This window comes from Somniosus microcephalus, chromosome 11 (genome assembly GCF_052327205.1).
Source record: "Somniosus microcephalus isolate GS21.2 chromosome 11, FLI_Smic_1.0, whole genome shotgun sequence".
Taxonomy (NCBI): Eukaryota; Metazoa; Chordata; class Chondrichthyes; order Squaliformes; family Somniosidae; genus Somniosus; species Somniosus microcephalus.
The window spans coordinates 169,073,806-169,096,541 of record NC_140997.1 but is presented as its reverse complement, the minus strand read 5'-3'; the positions used below and the strand labels follow the sequence as shown (position 1 = coordinate 169,096,541).

The following is a 22,736-nucleotide window of genomic DNA, read 5'->3' as shown; positions in this document are numbered from 1 at the left end:
AAGCAAGCATCCCTTCCCCTTTTCTATTTAACTTCTGTCCACCTAAATTAATTACTCTTAAGAAGCAGTGCTACCTTTTTTGCATTCCTCACTCCTTAATCCTCACTTGCTCTTTAATTACCTGATAAAGTATACTTAATCATCCATATTCAGCCTAAAAGCAATGTCACATCCACAGTATGTGGTTTTATGACAGCTCAAATCAATCAGCAGCTCACTGTTTTATTATCATCTTGTCTTGCTTCTATCTTGTCTCTCGCAGGGGACTCCTTGCCAAAATGTAATGGAGCCAATGGGGAAATAGATCAGAAAAGCTGGTCCTGCTGAAGGCAGCACCAGCACTAACTGTGTGTAAAATCCCAGTGGAAAAAAAAATTAAACGTTTAACTATTCTTCTGAACCCGTCATTCATATTCTACAATTTAATGTTCCAAACACACAAAGAAACACCTTGCACAATTATGTGCTCCAGAATATCATGTGAGAAAATCAATAAATGTATGGGGAAGAAAGATGATTTTTCTGCTGCAAACTCATCAGTTTTATTTCATAATGTAGATATTAATACCTAATGACATACATTGGTACAAAACAGAAATTTGTTTGTACAAGGCAGTGAAGTAGTGGAGAGGTTTACGTATATATGCTAATTTCTTTATAAAAGGGTTGTCAGCAGTACTGTCCTGCTATAGATCTTATTTGTTGGAGAATTATCCTAAAAGAGTAAAATGATGATAATAAAGGCCGTGCCAATAACCCACTGAGCATCCTCTGCATTGCCTTGAGGAGTTTCACAATTCAAGCAGCTAATAGGATCAAAGGACAAATTTCATTCAAGAAATTACCTTTCATTTTCTTGCAGAATTTCATTTCCCTTCATCCAAGAGAAGATTGCTCTTGGGGAAGCTTTTGGTTTACATTCAATGATGACCTCACCGCCCATGCTAACAGGTATTAATTTCTTCAAGGGGCTCATTGAAAAATCAGGTGCTGATGCTAGAAAGAAAGGGAAAACAATTATGTAGCAGAAAAAAATAAAGACCCCTGCAATACATAATTCAAGTGTTCACAGCATAAATTTACCTTGACTGATTCTTTAGGATAAACACAAATGCTTTATCCAAAGACTCCCTTTTGGACCTTCAGTTTAACACAACTGTTCTAAATAAAAGTATACTGATTGTTTATCATGTTCATAAAGTTGCAAATAAAGGAAACTCCAGGATACAAAGTGTACCACAATGAATTTTGAATCTCGAAACCCTCAAAGACTCAAAGAACATTCCATCCTTGAGATCATGAAAAATTGAAAATTAAACCACACTGATATGGTTTAAGATTGTCCACAAAAATCTCATAGAACATCAATCAAATTCATAGGTCCAGATATTGCTGGCATGGTGCATCTCGTGGTGAGCACTGTGAATTGCAGAAAAAAAAGACAGAAAGGAAAAGTAAAAATTATTTTTTAAAAACCTCTTGGAGCAATTTACTACCTGCGGGAGTGATACTCCACAGTTTCACTGTTCCCTTTCTGGGCCTCCAAGGTTGAGTGTCATGTCATGACCATAAATTACATCATTAACAGGGTTCATATGACATGAATTACCAGTCCTAAATGGCTGTGGTGAGATTAATTTGTATTAACAGCACAAATCCAGCAATTTCATGACACACAAAGAGGAGGCTCATGGCGAGATGGTAATTTTTTGGGGGGTTTGGCGAGGTTAGTGGCAGAGCGGCGTAAATCGTCCAGCAATTTGTGGCAAATCAGAACTCATGGCGCATCTCTTCTTCATCACAAGTTGATGTTTTTTAATGCACTAATAATGGTGGGGGCGCCATGAACTCACCATTATTTTTCCAGCAATTTGTGGGCCATAGCGACAGCACAGAAATTATGTGCTCTCACTGGGCATACTGGTGAAGTATTATTGAAAAGTACTGCCACCAAACAACATTCAGGTAAAATTGCTGGAACTTTACATCATATTTGTTCCCTATGGTTCAAAAAAATCATCTTTTAGAACACTGGAGTTAGGAGTGGATGGAATAGTTCTCAAACTGTGGCTAGCAGTGTTTGGAGGATTTACCAGTTCTGAGGCAATACACCAAAATCCTTAAAATGAAGATTAAAGATTTAATTCCTCCTTCCCCCACCAACTGATGATATTTTCATAACGGACCTTCTGGGCTTACCATACCTCTATAGACTTTTCACATCCTCTTCTCTGTCCCCCTCTCCTTCATACTCCCAACTCCTCCATCCCCCTCCTCCCCATTCACCATACTCTTCCCCATCTCCTCTGACCCTCCGCATCTCTCTTTGAATACTTCCTCCTCTTATTCTACCATCCTTTGCACCTGCCCACTTCCCCCTCCTCTTCTGTATGGATGCTAAACTTTCAGTGTAATTGTTCACTGAGACTGACCCTCTGAAATTGAGTGATAGATCCTGAACACCAAACTAGTAGCAATGTACAAATGTGGATAAATAATTTGTTCTGGCTGCAGCAGCCCTCAGTGTTGAATTTCTCAAGACACACAGACACACAGTTTTGAAAAATATTCAGCTTCTATCAGAATCTTAAGAGTAGGAGCTCTCACTACAGGGTTGCACCACAATAATTCATCACACAATGCAGTCTGTGATTTCACTCGTCTGATCAACAAGCTTTTCAGAGCGAGCTATCACTTTCTTTGTCTCATGTGTACTCATTTGTCAGGTAATGTGGTACACAAGATCTTTTTTAGGCACTAAGGTGTTTTTCATATGTCAAGTGTCTGGGCCACATTAATTTTCTCCACTGAATATCGCTCTGTGTATTCATAAATAAAGAATATTAATTATATTGAATCTTAGGTACCTGTACTAGACATTGTCATGATTAATAGGAAGGTACTAATTTTGAACCATCTCCAAGCACTGTGTTTAGTGGAATGCAGTATTTTGGTCTATATAGTAGGTACTATTTAGTATGGATGCCACATAACTTTGCCAATGTAGTCTTCATTACGATGCTGCTGTACTGTGCGAAGACCATGATCTTTACACTTGAAATCCTACAAAACAAGGTGTCCATCATAATAGTGCTTAAGCTATGCTCCTTAGTGGCCTTTATACTACAGAAATCTATAAGGAAACATTCTCCATAGCAGCTGCCTGTCATTGCAGTTTTACTTTTTTTTAATAAAGTCAATAAAAGCTTCAGTGTGTTTTTGGGAAACAGTTTCGATATTTGTTATTCTTAACACAATCTTTCTTCTGCTTGGGATTATATACATGCACTAGGATAGGGTGCAACTATCCAGTGAAACACCTTTTGAGAGTTTGTTATCGCTGAATTGTAAGCTACACATTAATATCTATGAGCTACTGATAACCTTTAAGACGATGAAGGTGATTTCTAACTTCCTCCAGGGGTGAGTGGATCCAGTAGTAAAAGGGGGGGGGTGTGGGGCGGGATGGTGGAGGAGATGCATCGGGGGAGGGGGATCCTACCCAGTGACTGATTGCAGGCTGTGGTATTCTTGTGGGGCCAAGACAACATTCCTGCTTCTCCTGGCCCTACAAAAACTCCCCCTCCCAAAAAGTTCAAGACCATTTATGGATCAGCCTCCAGCGGTGTCTTCAAGGACCACTGATTAGGCCACTTCCTGCCTGGTACAACTGGAAGGATTGCATTGGGTGCACACCCTCCCCATTCTTATCCAAAAATTGCAAAAGTGATCCTCCAACCAGCGTAGGACCCCAATGTGCATATGAAAGTAGCCTTTCAGGCAAGTTTGATACATGCCTACTTACAGGCCTTGGGTGTCCAAGGAGCGGAAGAAATGGCCTCCGCCCCAATTTTCTACTGCCAGCTGTCCGTGTCTCAGATGCGAAATGGATGGGCGGCAGTTGAAAATCTCCCCTTTATATGTCTGGAATGCCAAATGGAATCTTTAACAACATTGCTTGGTGTTTATTAATAAAAATGGGGTAGGTAGCTTTCTGGAGTCATATTGCTGCTCTTGACACTCAGAAGAAATGCTTGTTTCCAACATAGGATTAAACTTTGGCAATGGGTTTCCAAAATGGTTTTAAAAATGTCAATTAGAGCCATTATTACCTTGTGAGCATTCTAATTAAATATAGCCATATTTCAGTTTCTGTATATTTGCATACCTCTTGAAATGTAACAAAAACACAGCAGTGCCACGTGGTTAGCATCCTCCTTTCCAAGGAGGAATGGGATGTTAAGACGTATAAATAAAGAACTCTCAGAAGAAGACCATATCTGATGGCGAGGTTCCAGAGAGCTCAAATGTCATACGAAAGCCCAATGACAGGGCAGTGTCTATGGATCTTGACGGTCTTTAAATAGACATTACTGAAGTTGGTTAAGTGGTAGCAGATGATATGATAGTGACTGTTGTGGCTAGAACTATTCTGCCTGTGACTGTGAAGGTCTGAGAAGCCCTGTAATATTTCAGTACTGGAACATTACAATCATCTGGCTGTGGGAGAAGTAGATTACTTGGCCTTTAGTTAAACAACAATGCTTGCTTGCATTCATGAAGTGACCGATATACAGGTTGAGGCTCATCTGTTTGCACAGAGGTGTGGATCAGCAGTTAGAAAGACTACAACAATTTTATGCCAGTGTAGGCTTCCCCATTGACTGCATTCATATGGAATAAGTTCATGCACTGCAAATCAGACGGTGTATATGAAACACCTGGATTTTCAAAAGGGAACAAATATGGAGATGGTCTATGATGCATCGGAAAGGACCATTCATGAAGGTGTGCAGAATCAAAATATGACTCCCTTATCCTTGGCCATTTTTTTGTTGTTGATAAAACAAGGGGTTAGGTCAATACTCATAATTTTTTTTATTCGTTTATGGGATCAGGGTGTCGCTGGCAAGGCCAGCATTTATTGCCTATCCTTAGTTGCCCTTGAGAAGGTGGTGGTGAGCCACCTTCTTGAACTGTTGCAGTCCGTGTGGTGATGGTACTCCCACAGTGCTGTTCGGGAGGGAGTTCCAGGGTTTTGACCCAGCGACGATGAAGGATTGGCGATATACTTCTAAGTCAGGATGGTGTGTGACTTGGAGGGGAACTTGGAGGTGGTGGTGTTCCCATGCTCCTGCTGCCCTTGTCCTTCTAGGTGGAAGAGGTCACGGGTTTGGGAGGTGCTGCCGAAGAAGCCTTGGCGAGTTGCTGCAGTGCATCTTGTAGATGGTACACACTGCAGCCACGGTACACCGGTGGTGGAGGGAGTGAATGTTTAAGGTGGTGGATGGGGTGCCAATCAAATGGGCTGCTTTGTCCTGGTTGGTGTCGAGCTTCTTGAGTGTTGTTGGAGCTGCACTCATCCAGGCAAGTGGAGAGTATTCCATCACGCTTCTTACTTGTGCCTTGTAGATGGTAGGAAGGATTTGGGCAGTCAGGAGGTGAGACACTCACTGCAGATTACCCAGCCTCTGACCTGCTCTTGTTGCCACAGTATATATTTGGCTGGTCCAGTTAAGTTTCTGGTTAATGGTGATCCCCAGGATGTTGATAGTGGGGGATTGGGCGATGGTAATGCCATTGAATGTCAAGAGAAGGTGGTAAGACTCTCGCTTGTTGGAGCATAAGAACATAAGAACATAATAACAAGAGCAGGCCATTCAGCCCCTCAAGCCTGTTCCGCCATTCAATGAGATCATGGCTGATCTGTATCTTAACTCCATCCAGCTGCCTTGGCTCCATATCCTTTTATACCCTTGTCTAGCAAAAATCTATCAATCTCAGATTTAAAATTATTAATTGAGTTGGCATCGATCGCTTTTTGTGGGAGAGAGTTCAACACTTCTATCATCCTTTACAAGAAGAAATGTTTCCAAACTTCTCTCCTGAATGACCTGGCTCTGATTTTAAGGTTATGTCCCCTTGTTCTAGATTCTCCACCAGTGGAAAAAAATTCTCTCTATCTACCCTAACAATTCCCGTCAAAATTCTAAAAACCTCAATCAAATCACTCCTTAACCTTCCATATTCCAGGGTATACATGCCTAGTTTATGTAATCTCTCCTCATAATCTAACCCTTGGAGCCCTGGTAACATTCCGGTGAATCTGCCCTGCACTCCTTCCAAGGCCAATATATACTTTCTAATGTGTGGTATCCAGAACTGGACACAGTACTGCAGATGTGGTCTAACCAGGGCATTGTCTAGCTGTAGCTGCAGCAAAACATCCTCCTCTTTCTGTTCTGGCCCTCTAGTTAGAAAGGCTAACATTCCAGTAGCCTTTTTGATTATTTTATGTACCTGAATACTGCATTTTTACTATATAGATTCCATGTGGATAGAGATAAAAGATAATGCAGGATCAATCTCACTAATAGTGGTAGTCTACAGACCATTTAAGAGTGGAAGGAGGTGGAGGAAGAAATATGCAAACAAATTAGGGAAGTGAGTAAAAAACATAGAATAATAATCATGGGGGATTTCAACTACCCTGAAATTAATTGGCAAGAGGTAGGTAAAGGGAATAAGGGAAGAGAGTTACGACAATGTGTACAGAACTCTTTTCTAACCCAGTATGTAAGAAGCCTGACGAGGGAGGATTCACTACTGGATGTAGTAATGGGGAATGAACCAGAGCAAATAAGAGAAGTAAAAGTAGGGGAACATCATGGCAATAGTGACCATAATATAATACGCTTTAAGATAATAATTGAGAAGGACGTAAGTATGATGAAGACCAGGATAATAGATTGGAGAAAAGCCAATTTTGAGCGGCTGAGAGTTGAACTTAGGAGAATAAATTGGACAACAATATTGGCAAACAATGATGCAGAACAGCAATGGGAAACATTTAAAATGGTGTTTAACAGAATCCAGGAAAAATATATTCCGCTAAAAAACAAGAACAAACTAAACACTAATGAGACACCATGGATGACTAAAGACATAAGGAAAACATTTAGGGTAAGGAAAGAAGCATACACTTAGTACATGGACAGCAGGAGAGAGCGTGACAAGGAAGAATACAAAGAGATTAAGAGAAAAGTCAAAAAAATTAGGAAGGCAAAGAGGAATTATGAGATTAAATTATCAAAGAGCATAAAACAAAACAGTAAAATATTCTACAGGCACATAAATTTTAAAAAAAGAAGTCGGGATGGGAATAGAGCCATGAAGGGATGGACAGGATAAAATTACAGGCAGCGATAGCGAAATGGCAGAAATATTAAATAATTACTTTGCTTCAGAGAGATAGATCTGGTAGACATGACATCAAAAGATTAGATTAGAAATGATATAACTGCATTTAAAATAAAAAGAAGAGAAATATTAAATAAACTAATCAAAATCTAACAGGATAAACCCCCTGGTCTGGACAGATTACATTTGAGCATTAAAATAAAATCTAGGTAAGAGATAGCAGAGGCACTATTACACATATTTAATAATTGTTATAAAAAGGGGTACTGCCAGAGGATTGGCAGATAGCTAATGTAATACCTATGTTTAAGAAGGGAGATAGAACACATCCAGGAACTATGGACCAGTCAGCTTAACATCGGTGATAGGAATAATAATGGAATCCCTGCTAAAGGAGGAAATAGAAAAACATCAAGAAACCAAAAATATAGTAATGAATAGTCAGCAAGGATTTCAAAAGGGAAAGTCTTGCTTAACCAACCTCACTGAATTATTTGAAGAGGCAACAGAGAAAGTAGACAAGGGTAATGCTGTAGATATAATTTATCGAGATGTTCAAAATGCCTTCGATAATAGATTAATGAACTATACCCTCACCACCACCTTTGCTGCCCTAGTCCCTATTAAAACAATTACTCTCTCCCACACTGGCCGCTCCTCCTGGTACAACCCTTATCTTCGCTTCTTTAAGTCCGAGGGATACAGATTTAAACGGATATGGTGGACAACTGATTTAGCCATTCACCGCCAGATCTGGCTGGACCACACAAAGCATTATCCAGTCCTGCTCTCATCTGCAAAACTGCTCATTATTTCAGAATCATTCTAGAATGGCTTCTATTTTCCACTGCTAACAGCCTTCTTAAACCTCTCTCCCCTGTCTCTTCCACCCTCATCTCCGACAACAAGTGTGAGGAGCCCATGGACTGCTTTGTCTCAGAGACAGAAAGCAGAGAGTCGGGGTAAAGGATCGCTATTCAGTGTGGCAGAAGGTGGAAAGTGGTGATCCCACAAGGATCAGTGCTGAGACCACTGTTGTTCACAATTTCTATTAAAGATTTAGGGGGAGAAATTCAGTATCGCCATATTTGGGGCGTAATACTCGAGCGGGCGCGAAATTTAGCGCCCGGCGCAAATTATCGGCACCTACTGCTAAATTGACCTGCTTCGCCCCAGGAGCTGCTTGGAGCGCTAAAACAGGCGCTGCACAACTGTCTTAAGGCACTAAGCCGGAGAAGCGAGGCGTTACCACCGAGGGCGGGCACAGCGCAGGTGCGGCCAGTTAGCGATTGCACGCAGACACGCTGGCACCGGTCAGCTCTTAAAGGGGAGGTTCAATCTTGGATTGCAGCCACACCCTGCGCATCGGAGCCCTGATTCTCGGCCTGGACAGACCTGCTGCCACATTCTAACGCCTAGGACAATGGAGAGGGCCAGGGAGCGAGTGAAGCGGTTCAGTGAGGGGGCCTTGCAGGTTCTGGTTGGCGCAGTGGAGCGCAGGTGATCTATCCTGTTTCCGGACAGTGGCAGGAGGCCGCTGCCCAATGACTATCGCAAAGCTTGGAGGGAGGTGGCTCACAGAGTGACCTCCAGCAGCATGGTGCCTAGGACCCCTGTGCAATGCAGGAAGAAGTTCAACGACCTCACTCGGGTCGTCAGGGTGAGTACCCTTTTTAGTATCCTCTTCATCCCTACATGTGCACCTCACTTTATGGCCAAAGGGTCCTGAAAGCCCCAATGCCCAGCCCTCATCCAACACCTATGGGCCTTTCATGAAACTCACACGCACATTCAGCACTTTACACACTGTAAGGGCTATTCAACCATGGGAGGCAGTGCAGCCAAGATCAGGGCTTCACACTGTAAGGGCTATTCCACCATGGGAGGCAGTGCAGCCAAGATCAGGGCTTCACACTGTACTGAGAGCCCGTCCTTTCTCTTGCAGGGCAAGCTGGCCCATAACAGGAGGCAGCAGCAACGGACCGGGGGAGGCTGGCCTCACCTTCAAGACAGCGATCTGGAGCAGCGAGTCCAGCGGATTATGGCAGGCCGGATGATTGGCCCCGTCGCCACTGGAGATGCCGACCCCGTTCTGGACAGCAATGGTAAGGTCATCACCTTTTTGACCTCTCTCCTTCCACTTGTGCCTCACACCAGCATCCTTTGCCACTATCAAACCAATACAGTGCATTGCAGCACTCATGCCTCCCTCGCTGCCGCCCTGTCCTCACACTAAAGCAACTCTTGTACCTCCCTGTTTTCAGATGCTGATTCACCAGGTGAGGAGGCGGGCCCTCAAGCTGCCACTGTGAGTGATTCTGAAGGCGAGGAGGAAGAGGAAGCCAGACCATCAGTGCCACCCTCAGCTGAGGCAGCCCATGGCCATAATGGGGACACATCTTCCCTGGAGGGGAGCAGGGAGGAATGGTGTGAGGAAGGTAAAGCTCTGGGGCCCAGCGGGCTGCAGCAATGCGGAGGGGGTGGGTAGGGAATCTCGGCGGCCTTCTCCCCAGAGGGAGAGTCTGGCCTCCAGTCCTGCTACAGTGAGCGCAGAAGAGGTGCGGCTCCTCGCTGAAATGAGCGCCCAGGCTGCAGTGGCTGCAGTGGTAAGGATGCCCGAATCCATTGAGTCACTGGCAAGGAGTGTCCAGGACTTTGGCGCAGCACTGGCAAGGAGTCTGCAGGACATTGGCGCAGCACAGGCAGCTTCCACGCAAGTGCTTAGTGGTGCAATGCAGTCAGTGGCTGGTCTGATACAGACGCAAATTGAGGCCACACGAGCACTGACTGCTGCCACCCTCGCTGGTTCGGGCACGAATCGCCGGGGTCCTCGCTGCGCCGCAGCAGGCCAGCAGCCTGTGCTTCAGCAGATTGCTCCGCATGCTGCAGTGCTGCCCCGTGGGAGTGCCAGTGTGTCATCCGACCAGGGAGTGGCTGTCCTCTGTCAGGATGGCAGCATTCCTGCTGCCAACACTGTCACTTCTCCACTGCAGCTGCCACCACCTGCAGGACAGACTGCTGCCACACATGCAGAGTTGGAGCAGTCAGCAGCCGGACCCTCCAGGCCCAGAGCTGGTCCAGGCCGTAACTCAAGGGCATCTGCCGACTCAGTTTCTGACACTCAGCAGCCTTCCCCCAGCCTTGCTGCAGCCACTGGGGTCCCATTGCGGAGGAGCTGCAGGGTGGGAAGGGGCCAATCTCGAAAGCGAAGCAGATCACCCTCAAAGGGCAAAAAGTAGGAGGTGTGGCAAAATGTTGTTAATTTTTTTATTGAAGGCCAAGGATCGTGGTCATTTTTTGGTTACTCTTTTGTTCATTGTCTCCAGGTTGTGAGAGCCAGTTATGTGACTGACTGCTTTTTTGGGGGTTTCTCTCTTATTACTTTGTCATGCAGGAAGGGCACACAGTTTGTTAAATAAAGAAGAGTCTTTATTCAGAATGTGCATGTTTGCTCTTTGAACTATTTGTTGCCTTGACCGGCTTAGGGGTTGCGGAACGGTTCCATTCATGTTCTTTCCCCCAATTTGGTGTCATCTTCTTTGCTAAATGCAACTAAATTAGTAATTAGAAAAGTATTTGTGACATGGCAACTATTTTGTGAATTGGCCATTTGGTTTTCACAAATCTTTTTCAGATCACATAAGCTGAGTAAATTGCCACTTCAGTACTGATGATGTGGTATGTGCAAATTTGCAGATAATACCACATCATCAATACTGAAGTGGAAATTTACTCAGCTTATGTGATCTGAAAAAGATTTGTGAATACCAAATGGCCAATTCACAAATTTGTTGCCATGTCACAAATACTTTTCTAATTACTAATTTAGTTGCATTTAGCAGGTGCAATCGTCATAGTTTCAATTAGAAATTACAAGTGAATCAGGCATTTCCTTCCCAAAGAAGATGACACCAAATTGGGGGGAAGATAGTTAATATTGAGGAGGTCTGCAACAAATTACAGGAGGACATTAATAAACTTGCAGAATGAGCATATAATTGGCAAATTAATTTCAACACAGATAAGTGTGAGGTATTACATTTTGGTAAGAAAAATAAGGAGGTCACTTATTACTTGGAAAATGATAATCTAAATGGGACAGTAGAACAAAGGAATCTCAGAGTACAAATACACAAATCATTAAAATTTGCGATGCAGGTTAATAAGACCATCAATAAGCAAACCAAGCACTGGGCTTTATTTCTAGAGGGATAGAATTGAAAAGCAGGTAAATTGTGCTAAACTTCTATCGAACCTTGGTTAGACCACACTTGGAGTACTGCGTACAGTTCTGATCGCCATATTATAAAAAAGAGATAGAGGCACTGGGGAAGAGGCAAAAAAGATTTACAAGGATGGTACCAGAAATGGGAGGTTATACCCATCAGGAAAGGATGAACAGGCTGGGTCTCTTTTCTCTTGAAAAGAGAAGGCCGAGGGGTGACCTAATAGAGGTCTTAAAATTATGAAAGGTTTTGATAGAGTAGACACAGAGAGAGTGTTTCCACTTGTGGGGAAGAGCAAAACTAGAGGCCATCAATATAAGATAATCACCAAGAAATCAAAAAGGGAATTCAGAAGAAACTTCTTTACCCAGAGTGGTGAGAATGTGGAACTCGCTACCACAAGGAGTGGTTGAGGTGAATAGTACAGATGCATTTAAGGGGAGGTGAGATAAGCATATGAGGGAGAAGGGAATAGAAGGTTATGCTGATAGAGTTAGATGAGGAAAGACGGGAGAGGTCTTGAGTGGAGCATAAACGCCGGCATGGACTGGTTGGACTGAATGGCCTGTTTCTGTGCTGTATATATTCTATGTAATTGTATGCTATTGTAGTGATTTGTGTAATAAAAACAGAAAATGCTGGAAATACTCAGCCTGGCCCACTGAATATTTCCAGCATTTTCTGTTTTTATTTCAGATTTCCAGCATCCGCAGTACTTTGCTTTTGCAGTAGTGATTTGTGTATATAGACGACTAAATCTCTTTGGACTGCCACTGTTCCTAGTGTGTCACCATTTAAATAATACTCGGGGCTATCCTTTTTTGCTCCAAAATGGATGACCTCCCACTTACCTGCATTGAAATCCATCTGCCACTGTTTTACCCACTCACTTAATCCATGAATGTCTGTTTGTAATTTTATGCTGGGTGGGATTGCACTCGCCTGGCTCCATTCTTAGCTATCTAATCATAGCCAGAGAATCACCTGCAATGGCTTCTCTTCCCACTCCTACATTGTTACCTCTGGTGTCCTCCAAGGAACTATCCTTGGCCCCCTCCTATTTCTCATCTACATGCTGCCCCTCGGCGACATCATTGTCAGTTTCCACATGTACGCTGACGACACCCAGCTCTACCTCACTGCCACCTCTCTCAACCCCTCCACTGTCTCTAACTTATCAGACTGCTTGTCCGACATCCAGTACTGGATGAGGAGAAATTTCCTTCAACTAAATTTTGGGATGACCTAAGCCATTGGCCCTGAAATGACGATCGGTGGCGTAGCTAAGGAGTACGCTGCTGACCTCCAAAAGAAATCTGCACTAAGCTGGTGCAAGGCACCCTGCGAAAACTTGCGTTGTTTTGCTGCGGAATTGAGTGCAGCGCAGTAACCCACGGATCACAGTGGCACACCGTGTGCGTAAGCGTACCGGGATCACGTGGGATGGTGCTCCAATCAGGAAACAGAGATCTCCGATGCACAGTCATGATTTTTTAATCTCACTTACCCCAGTTACATTAATAAATAAATCAATCTTTCATTCGCCCCAGTTATATTAATAAATAAATCAGTTTCTCATTCTTGGTAGATTGTTTTCACCTTTGCCTATTTGTCTCCGTGAGTTGTGTTGGAATCAAGAGATAGTTAAGTGGCTATAGATATTTATTTTGAAGATTTTTATTATGACGGGTGTATATTTCCAGCTGCTGCATATGCCCACTCTTCTTACGCGGTCCAAACAGGCTCCTATGCCTGTTTGCACTAGCCGTAAAATTTTCCCGTGTAATTGATGGGCAATTAGCCCAACTCTGCGCCGGCAATCAGGATTTGACAGTCACAGTGGATGATCTGTCAAGTCGTAACATGCTTGATCCCGAACTTGCGTTCAATTTCAAAGGCAGTATGACGGCGTAATCTGAGAGTATGCTGTCATAATGACTGCAAATTCTGCCCCATTGTCTTCGGTCCCCACCACAAACTCCGATCCACTGCCACTGACTCCATCCCTCTTCCTAGCATCTGTCTGAGGCTGAACCAGACTTTTTGCAATGTTGCGGTCATATTTGACCCTGAAATGAGCTTCCGACCACATATCCGCACCATAACTGAGACTGCCTATTTCCACCTCCATAACATCCCCCACCTTCGCCCCTGCCTCAGCTCATCTGCTGCTGAAACCCTCATCCATGCCTTTGCTACCTCTCGACCTCTAGACTTGACTATTCCAACGCACTCCTGGCTGGCCTCCCACGTTATACCCTACATAAACATGAGGTCATCCAAAGCTCTGCTGCCCATGTCCTAACTCGTACCAAGTCCCGTTCACCCATCACCCCTGTGCTCACTGACCTACTTTGGCTCCCGGTTAAGCAATGATTCGATTTAAAAATTATTATCCTTGTTTTCAAATCCCTCCATGGCCTCATCCCTCCCTACCTCTATAACCTCCTCCAGCCCAACAACCCTCTGAGATATCTGCGCTCCTCTAATTCTGTTGTCTTGAGCATCCCTGATTTTAATCGCTCAACCATTGGTGGCTGTGCCTTCAGCTGCCAAGGCCCTAAGCTCTGGAATTCCCTCCCTAAAACTCCCTGCCTCTCTACCTCTCTTTCCTCCTTTAAGACACTCCTTAAAACCTACCTCTTTGACCAAGTTTTTGGTCACCTGCCCTAATTTCTTCTTATGTGGCTCGGTGTCAAATTTTCTTTGTAACGCTCCTGTGAAGCACCTTGGGCCATTTTGCGCAATATAAAAATACAAGTTGTTTTTGTTGTTGATAGCACTAGTCACTTCCTTCCGATGCGAGCACATACCCCTTATCCCTACTCTCTGTCTTGTCCACCTAACCAATCTCGTAATCAGGCCAATACTTTGCCTTGAATTCCATGAGCTTTAATTTTAGTTAACAGGTGGAACCTCATTGAATGCCTTCTGGAGGTCCATATAAACTACATCCATAGACATTCCCCACTCTGCTACTTTAGGTACTTCTACAAAAAATTCAATTAGGTTCACTAGACATGACCTACCCTTTACATAATGCACAACATCACCAAGGTTGAAAAGAAATCCAACCTTGATTTCTTCTTCTGTCCAAAGTCATTGCAATACCTCAATGCTTTTTCTATGAGCTGCCTAGCTGTCCATCCAAGGGCCTTTATTACATGAGAACAAGTAACCTTTGCATTCCAATGAGAAAATCTTCCTCCTAATTTATTACTTAAAATAACAATCCTGCCAGAATGACCAGTTTAACAGAGGCAGAGTTAATAAAGTTAACTTTGATTTGTCATCTAAATTCTTTTTATACTGCAAAAGAAATGTCAGGAATACAAACAACAAAAATATTGTTTATGAAACTTGATTTCAAATTCTCTACTGATATACAAGTTGTATTCCCTGAAGGTGATAATATTTCAAAACCTTCCAATATTAATTGGATTAATAACAATCAAAATATGAAGGTTATGTAAAATTACAGTGGAAAATTTGGAACAGTCTTATATAATTACTGCAAAGACAGCAATTGCTGGACATTTAAAAAATTTCTTTACAGTGATAATTTATATTATGTTAATGCCTTGAGTAGGATGTCTATTAGAAGTATGTTGGCACCGGCAAGAAAAAAAATAATTACTCTATAAGACAGCAAAAGAAATGTTATTGTTGCTTTGTTCGAGTTCGAAATTTTGTATAATAAGCTTACAACTGCCTTCCTGCAACAAAGTCACAAAACAGATCTTAGTTGCAGCTGTGTGTTGGGCCACATCCACCCTTAAATGCCACCATGTCTTTTATCTGTCCGCTGAAATGATCCCAGTTCAACCTCTGCTGTAACCATCATACTGCACATCCCTCCATTTTCTCAAGAAACCAATTAGCCAAAAATAACTCTGACCTTAAAGCTTCTTTAAGACTGTCACAGTGTCATATTTTTCACTAGCAACAAGAAGCTATTAGTTATACTTTTGTGAATCTGTGTAACATTGGTGAATGGTGTGGAAAATTTGCCTGAAATTGATCTTTTTCTTCATTGTATTTCTAACTTATTGCAATTTATAAACTAAACATCAAATCAATTGCTCAGACAGCTTATATTTTCATCAATATATTCTTTTGTTCAGTATATCAATTCTATTGTTTTAAGAGGTGTAGCAAAGCACCAGTCTGTTGGGTTCTTGGGATTCAAACAGTCAAGCAGATCAAGTCCACATCACTCAATTCAGTGAGATGCTCTTGTTTTCAGTGAGCCTGCTCCTAGTGGTAGGAGAATGCAATGATGTGGTGACGCTATCCTACTCAAATTCAAATTCAAATTCAAATGCTTTATTGGCTACTCTTACTGCCAAATATGGAGTATAACAATGACCAATCTGCAACCTCAGATTGATCTGTCCTTCTGGTTGAAGGGGCGGTGTGGTGCTCTTCAGCAAGCAGAGATAACAATATAAAGAGGAGGGAAAATTATTTTAAATATTACTGGGAAGATAGGACACAACTGGAGTATTGCGTCCAGTTCTGGTCACCAGACTTTAGGCAGGATGTGAAGACCCTTGAGAGGGTGAAGAGGAGATTTACCAGAATGGTTCCAGGGATTGGTGATCTTAGCTACAAGGACAGGTTGGAGAAGCTGGAGTTGTTTTCATTAGAGCAAAGGAGATTGAGGGGTGATTTGATAGAGGTGTACAAGATTCTGACTGGCTTGGATAGGCTAGACGGGGAAAGGCTGTTCCCACTAGTTGATGGTACAAGGACTAGGGGACACAGATTTAAGGTTTTGAGCAAGAGATACATGGGGGATGTGAGGAAAAACTTTTTTTACACAGCGGGTGGTGAGGGCCTGGAATTTGCTGCCGACGGAAGTGGTGGAAGCGGAGACACTCAATATTTTCAAGGGGAGACTGGATAGGCATTTGAGGGAAATAAACTTGCAGGGCTACAGGGATAGAGCGGGGGAATGGGACTGACTGGATTGCTCTACAGAGAGCCAGCACATACTTGATGGGCCAAATGGCCTCCTTCTGTGCCATTATGACTGTATGACTCTAAGGGGGAGAAACTGGTTGGAGCCGTAAACGGGGCGCCAAGCTCGCCTGGGCGCCAGATTTTGCGCTGCGATCGGAGCAGCGATCGCCGGAAATTCAGCTTGAGCGCCCCAAGAGGGACATGGGGCGAGGCTCGAGGCGCTCTGCGTCCCTCTTAGGGCGCTGAAACTGAATATCGCAGCGCAACGTGCCGCAGCGCCACACGCTGCGGCACGGCGCACTGCGGTACTGCAGGCCTTCCTCCCATTCTTAAGGGGGAGGGGCCTGCACCAGCGCGATGAGTGATCGCGAGTGCCGGCAAAAGAGCCCGGCACCAAGGAGAAGTGCCGGGCTCTCGGAAAGCAGCCAGCAATGCCGCGGGGTGAGAACAGGAGGCCGGGGACGGAGGTGCTGGCAGGCGGCCGCCAAAAAAAACGGCCGCCCCGCACCTCCACCTTAATTTGCGCCACTGCCGCCACAGGTAGGCCCCGTGAACCGGGCGCGATTAGCGAGCAGTGCTACAGAGGTGGTCACTGCCAAATATCACGATCGGGGCGGTAGCGGGGCGCTGCGCACACCGATGACGTCATCGGTGGTGGCGCAGTGCAACAGGCTAACACCACCATTAGCGCCCCAGCTAAATATCGCGGGAGGCATGGCCAGTAGCGCTAAAGCCACTGAGTGCCCTCTTTAGGCGCTAACTGGTGGCGCAGCCCACTGAATTTCTCCCCCTATGAGTTTCAATTTGGTAACTTAGATATGTAATATACAACTTTTATGAATCATATTCGTAACAGCCATGGAGTACCTCAAACAATGACACAAAGCACCGTTAAAGTAAATCTGTGACAGCGTAAGTGCATTTATCAGTGAATGAAATTATTCTTACCCATAACTCGAAGCTGAGCACTGACATAAATTACTCCGTGTTTGTTTTCAGCCAGGCACTGATACATGCCAGAATCTGACAAGTTAACAGCACGGATAGTAAGTGCTCCTTTTTCGACTTGAATTCTTTCCTGTAAATGAGAAAAAAATGAGGCCTCTTATTTCAATGAATATCAATGTCTATTTATGGTTTTACTTACTGTCTTATTAAAAACACAATTTTAATGAATGTGAACAATTTTTATTTTGTTTGATTATTTTCCACGTAGTGTTCCAAGTGTTCCCAGTAATTTAAGTCAGAATTTCCTGTGTGGTTGCTTGGATGTATCATGTAGTATAGTGATGACCTTTAGTTATTCTACTGATTAAAAACCAGTAATACTTCATTCTGACATTTCAGTAATTGTAATGCTACATTTGATGAGTTCAGCTTAATATCAGAAAAGAACATGCATGCTAATAACTCTACTATTCCCTACTTCATTTCTTGCTGCAATGGATGTAATTTAAACACAGACTCCGTCTGCTCGAGGCTTGTATCTATCAAGAAACATTACCATGGATCAGAAGAACAGATTAACATTTATCAGCTTCTGTATGTTCATTCTAAATTACTTTATGGCAGTAATACTGAGATGACTTATTTCAATATCCTACCTCTATTATAAGGGGTTCACCATTTTTCAGCCATCTGTGAGAAGGTTTCGGTTCTCCACTTGCCTTGCAAACCCACTGCAGACTTTCTTCAATGGGCACATGAGCATCAGTTATGTTTCGAATCCAGTTAGGCCGTGCTGTGTGCAAAGGGGAGGAAAAGTTTAAAATGTGAAGTCTTCCAAGCAGAAAATACACACCAATAAACACAGCTTATAAATTGGAATTTGTCACAAATATATTTTTAATTCATTTGCATTTTCCCTGCCTCAGGCAACATCCTGTCAGAATTCCAAAAAGGTATTACATAAAACCGCAGCCGTGACAGTCATTTATTTTTAACGTCTAACTACCAGTGTTCCAGCTCAATGTTTGTGATGTGATGCTAAGAAATATGTGATTTAATTGAAAGAGAAAATGTTGCCTGCAAAAATCTATTACAGATTGTTAATACCCACTTCCTTTGAACTATGAACTGAGAAAACTATGGCACTTCATTAAATTTCAATGTTAGCAATAAATTACGGCTCTATTACCATTTAACCTGCATCTAGCAGAGATATAGGGCTAGATTTTCAGTATAGACAGTTTTGGGGCGCTAACCTTAGCGCCCGCCCGAAGTTAGCGCCCGCCCCAAAGTAGCGCCCCGTTGCCGGAAATTCAGTGGCTTCGCCCTAAGAGGTTGGTGGAGCGCTAAAAGAGGCGTTCCACTACTATCTTTAGGTGCTAAGCCGGCGGTGCAGAGCGCAACACCCGAGCTCGGGCGCAGCGCACGGCAGACACTCTGGTGCCAGTGAGCTCTTAAAGGGGAAGGGTGCATGTGTTTTTTTCAAAGGCAGAGTCTGGGGGGGGGAAGACAGCAGGAGGAGGAAGAGGAAGAGGAAGAGGAAGAGGAGGAGGTGGTGGTGGTGGTGGTGGTGGTGGTGGCCGGAAACATAAATACACCGTTCACAACAACACACTGGATCCTTCCACACAACACATGCAGACTGCCTTTTATAGTGCAGGAGGAGTGCCCTTTAATTTGCGCTCCCCAGGGTGTGTTGCGTTCCATTTTACAAACGCTCTGGACGCCAGCCGCACAATGGGGCGGTCCGACTGAAGTTTGTATTCGGGGCGGCCAAAGGGCGTTGCACGAGGATGTGACGTCATTTTCTGCGTGCGCATCCGGGCGGCCGCTAAACTTTGCGCCGGCGCTAACGGGCAACTTAATTTGGGGCGGGGCGCAAACTGCGCTGCGCCCGGGCGCTACGCGCATAGCGCCCGAAAATCACTTCTCTTAAGGCGCTAACTGCTGGCGCAAGCAACTGAAAATCTAGCCCATATTATTTTAAAGTACTGGTTGCACATTATATTTCCAGCATTATAAGCTATTTATTTCTACTGCTGTTGTTCCATTGATATGTACTGCTGTTGAAGTTATAATGAAAAGCAATGTTTATGCAATTCTATTCATCTTTAAGTCCCCTTTAATGTAGCTTACAGATTCAATATGTAATGTTCAATTTGTCAGATGAGCTAACAGACACAAAAGATCTGGGTATTTGTATGTTAAATGAATTTTTTTTTAAATGAAAAGAAGAATGGTTGACAGTCAGAAATATATTACAAGCAACAACAAAGCAGTAACAAAATGTACTCATTCATATTGTTTAAAATCATGGCATTGTCAGCATCTATCTGTGAAGGATTGGTAATGTTAAATGCTATCACAAAGAGTGGCCAGCAGTAAGCAGTTGACAGACTAAAGACAGGAATGGGACTGCTCCAATTATCAACCACATTCTGTATCTTAGTGCTGCATAGTTTAAGGATAACTTTGTCCAATGCATAACTGTAGATATACTTCACGGTCTCGAAATGTGAAGACCAATGAATCAGATCACAAACCCATATTGCACCAAATGGATTCGTTTAGATTTTCACGATGCAATGGATTTAGCTCCATTACGGCCAGTTTGGTTTCCGAGGCATCAGATGCTTTATGAAAATGTCAGCACACATGTGTTTCGCTAGATAGGCAAAGTGCCATTTTGATGTCCTGTTGTCGGTTCTCTGTTACTATAGTGCAAGGATTTGTCCAATAGTACCATGAGATGAGACGTTTTTATTAAGGTATTGCTCTGACTGAATTTAGATTTTTCACTTTGAATTTAGATTTGTAATATTTTGGTTCCCCAAAGGCAAATTTGGAATCAGGGGACCAGTAGCAGAATTGATAGCAAACTGGCTGCAAAATAGAAAAGAGAGAGTAGTGGTTAAAGATAATTATTCAGACTGGCGGCAGGTGGAAAGTGGTGTTCCATAGGGACCATTGTTGTTCACCATTTCCATAAAGGATTTGTACTCGGGAATCAGAAGTACAATATCAAAATTTGTTGATGACACCAAATAGCAGGGTATAATTAATACTGAGGAAGACTGCGACAAAATGTAAGAAGACATTAACAAACTTGCAGAATGGGCATGCAAATAGCAAATTCATTTCAATATAGATAAGTGTGAGTTGGTACATTTTGGTAGGAGGAATAAGGAGACCACATACTCCTTGGAAAATAAAAGTCTAAATGAGGTAGAGGCGCAAAAGGTTACACAGGATTACATCGGATATACGGCACAGAAACAGGCCATTCGGCCCAACCAGTCCATGCCGACGTTTATGCTCCACTCGAGCCATCTCCCATCCTTCCTCATCTAACTCTATCAGCATAACTCTCGATTCCCTTCTCCCTCATATGCATAGCTAACCACCCCTTAAATGCATCTATTCTATTCGCTTCAACCACTCCCTGTGGTAGTGAGTTCCACATTCTCACCACTCTTTGGGTAAAGAAGTTTCTTCTGAATTCCTTATTGGATTTCTTGGTGACTATCTTATATTGATAGCCTCTAGTTATGCTCTTCCCCACAAGTGGAAACATTCTCTCTGTATTCACTCTATCAAAATTTTTATAATTTTAAAGACCTCTATTAGGTCACCTTTTCAAGAGAAAAGAAACCCAGCCTGTTCATCCTTTCCTGATATGTATACCCTAGCATTTCTGGTATCATCCTTGTAAATCTTCTCTGCACCCTCTCCAGTGCATCTATATCCTTTTTATAATATGGCGACTAGAACTATACACAGTACTCTAAGTATGGTCTAACCAAGGTTCGATACAGGTTTAGCACAACTTCCCTACTTGTCAATTCTATCCATCTAGAAATAAACCTTAGTGCTTGGTTTGCTTTTATTATGGCCTTGCTAACCTGTGTCGCAACTTTTAGTGATTTGTGTATTTGTACTCCGAGATCCCTTTGTTCCTCTATCCCACTTAGACTCGCACCCTCCAAGTGATAAGTGACCTCCCTATTCTTCCTACCAAAATGTAATACCTCACATTTATCTGTGTTGAACTTCATTTGCCAATTATATGCCCTTTCTGCAAGTTTATTAATGTCCTCCTGTAATTTGTTGCAGTTCTCCTCAGTATTGACTAACCCCCAATTTGGTGTCATCTGTGAATTTAGAAATTGTGTTTTTGATTCCAAAGTCTAAATTGCTAATGTAAATTGTGAACAGCAGTGGTCCCAGCACTGATCCTTGTGGAACACCACTACCCACCTTCTGCCACTGTGAATAGCTACCCTTTACTCCTACTCTCTGCTTTCTGTCCCGAAGCCAGCCAACAATCCATTCTGCTACTTGTCCCCTGATTCCACATTCTCTGACCTTGTTCATCAGTCTATTGTGGGGTACCTTATCGAAGGCCTTTTGAAAATCCAGATAAATTACATCTACTGCATTACCATTGTCTACTCTCTCTGTTACCTCTTGAAATAATTCAATAAGGTTGGTCCAGCAAAACTTTCCCTTTTGAAATCCATGCTGACTATTCATTATTATATTTTTGGTTTCTAGATGTACTTCTATTTTCTCCTTTAGTAGGAATTCCATTATTTTTCCTGCCACCAATGTTAAGCTGACTGGTCTATAATTCCCTGGACATGTTCTATCCCCCTACTTAAATATCGGTATTATGTTAGCTATCCACCTGTCCTCTTTCACATCTTTTTCTAATGAATTATTAAATATGCGTAGTAATGCCTCTGCTATCTCTTCCCTAGATTCTTTTAAAATGCATTCTAGGGGTAAAATTTCACAAATCATTAAAAGTAGCAAAGTAGGTTAACAGAGCAATAAAAAGTGAAAACAAAGCACTGGGGTTCATTTCTAGAGGAACAGAATTCAAAAGCAGAACAGTTATGTTAAACTTATATAGAACCTTGGTTAAACCACATTTAGGGTACTGCTGGTCTCCATATTACAAAAAGGATGTAGAAGTACTGGAGAAAATACAAAAAAAGATATACAAGGATGATACCAGAACTGAGAGAGTACATCTATGCAGAAAGACTGAACAGGCTGGGGCTACTTTCTCTAGAAAAGAGAAGACTGAGAGGTGACCTGATAGAGGTTTTTGAAATTATGAAGGGGTTTGAAAGGTTATATGTAGAGAAGATGCTTCCAATTGTGGGGGAGTCTAAAACTAGGGGACATAAATATATGAGAGCTACCAACATATCTAACAAGGAATTCAGGAGAAACTTCTTTACTCAGAGAGTGGTGAGAAAGTGGCTCTTGCTACCACATGGACTGGTTGAGGCAATTAGCATAGCTGCATTTAAGGGGAAGGTGGATAAGTACATGAGGTAGAAAATAGAAGGATAGAGTGAGATGAAGTAAGGTGGGAGAAGACTCGTG

At 42.9% G+C, this 22,736-nt stretch overlaps 1 protein-coding gene across 5 annotated transcripts in view; it reads right to left on the bottom strand.

Moving 5' to 3' along the window:
- Window positions 1-22,736, bottom strand: part of LOC147110976 (contactin-4-like) — a 2,035,446-nt gene that overhangs the window by 864,897 nt on the left and 1,147,813 nt on the right. For all 5 annotated transcript variants that reach the window (XM_086001418.1, XM_086001414.1, XM_086001417.1 and 2 more), the window contains exons 9-11: window positions 17,996-18,132; window positions 17,340-17,469; window positions 846-996 (exon numbers count right to left, since the gene is read on the bottom strand). In XM_086001418.1, the coding sequence (XP_085857544.1) occupies window positions 846-996; window positions 17,340-17,469; window positions 17,996-18,132 (418 nt within the window). The remainder of the gene's footprint in view (window positions 1-845; window positions 997-17,339; window positions 17,470-17,995; window positions 18,133-22,736) is intronic.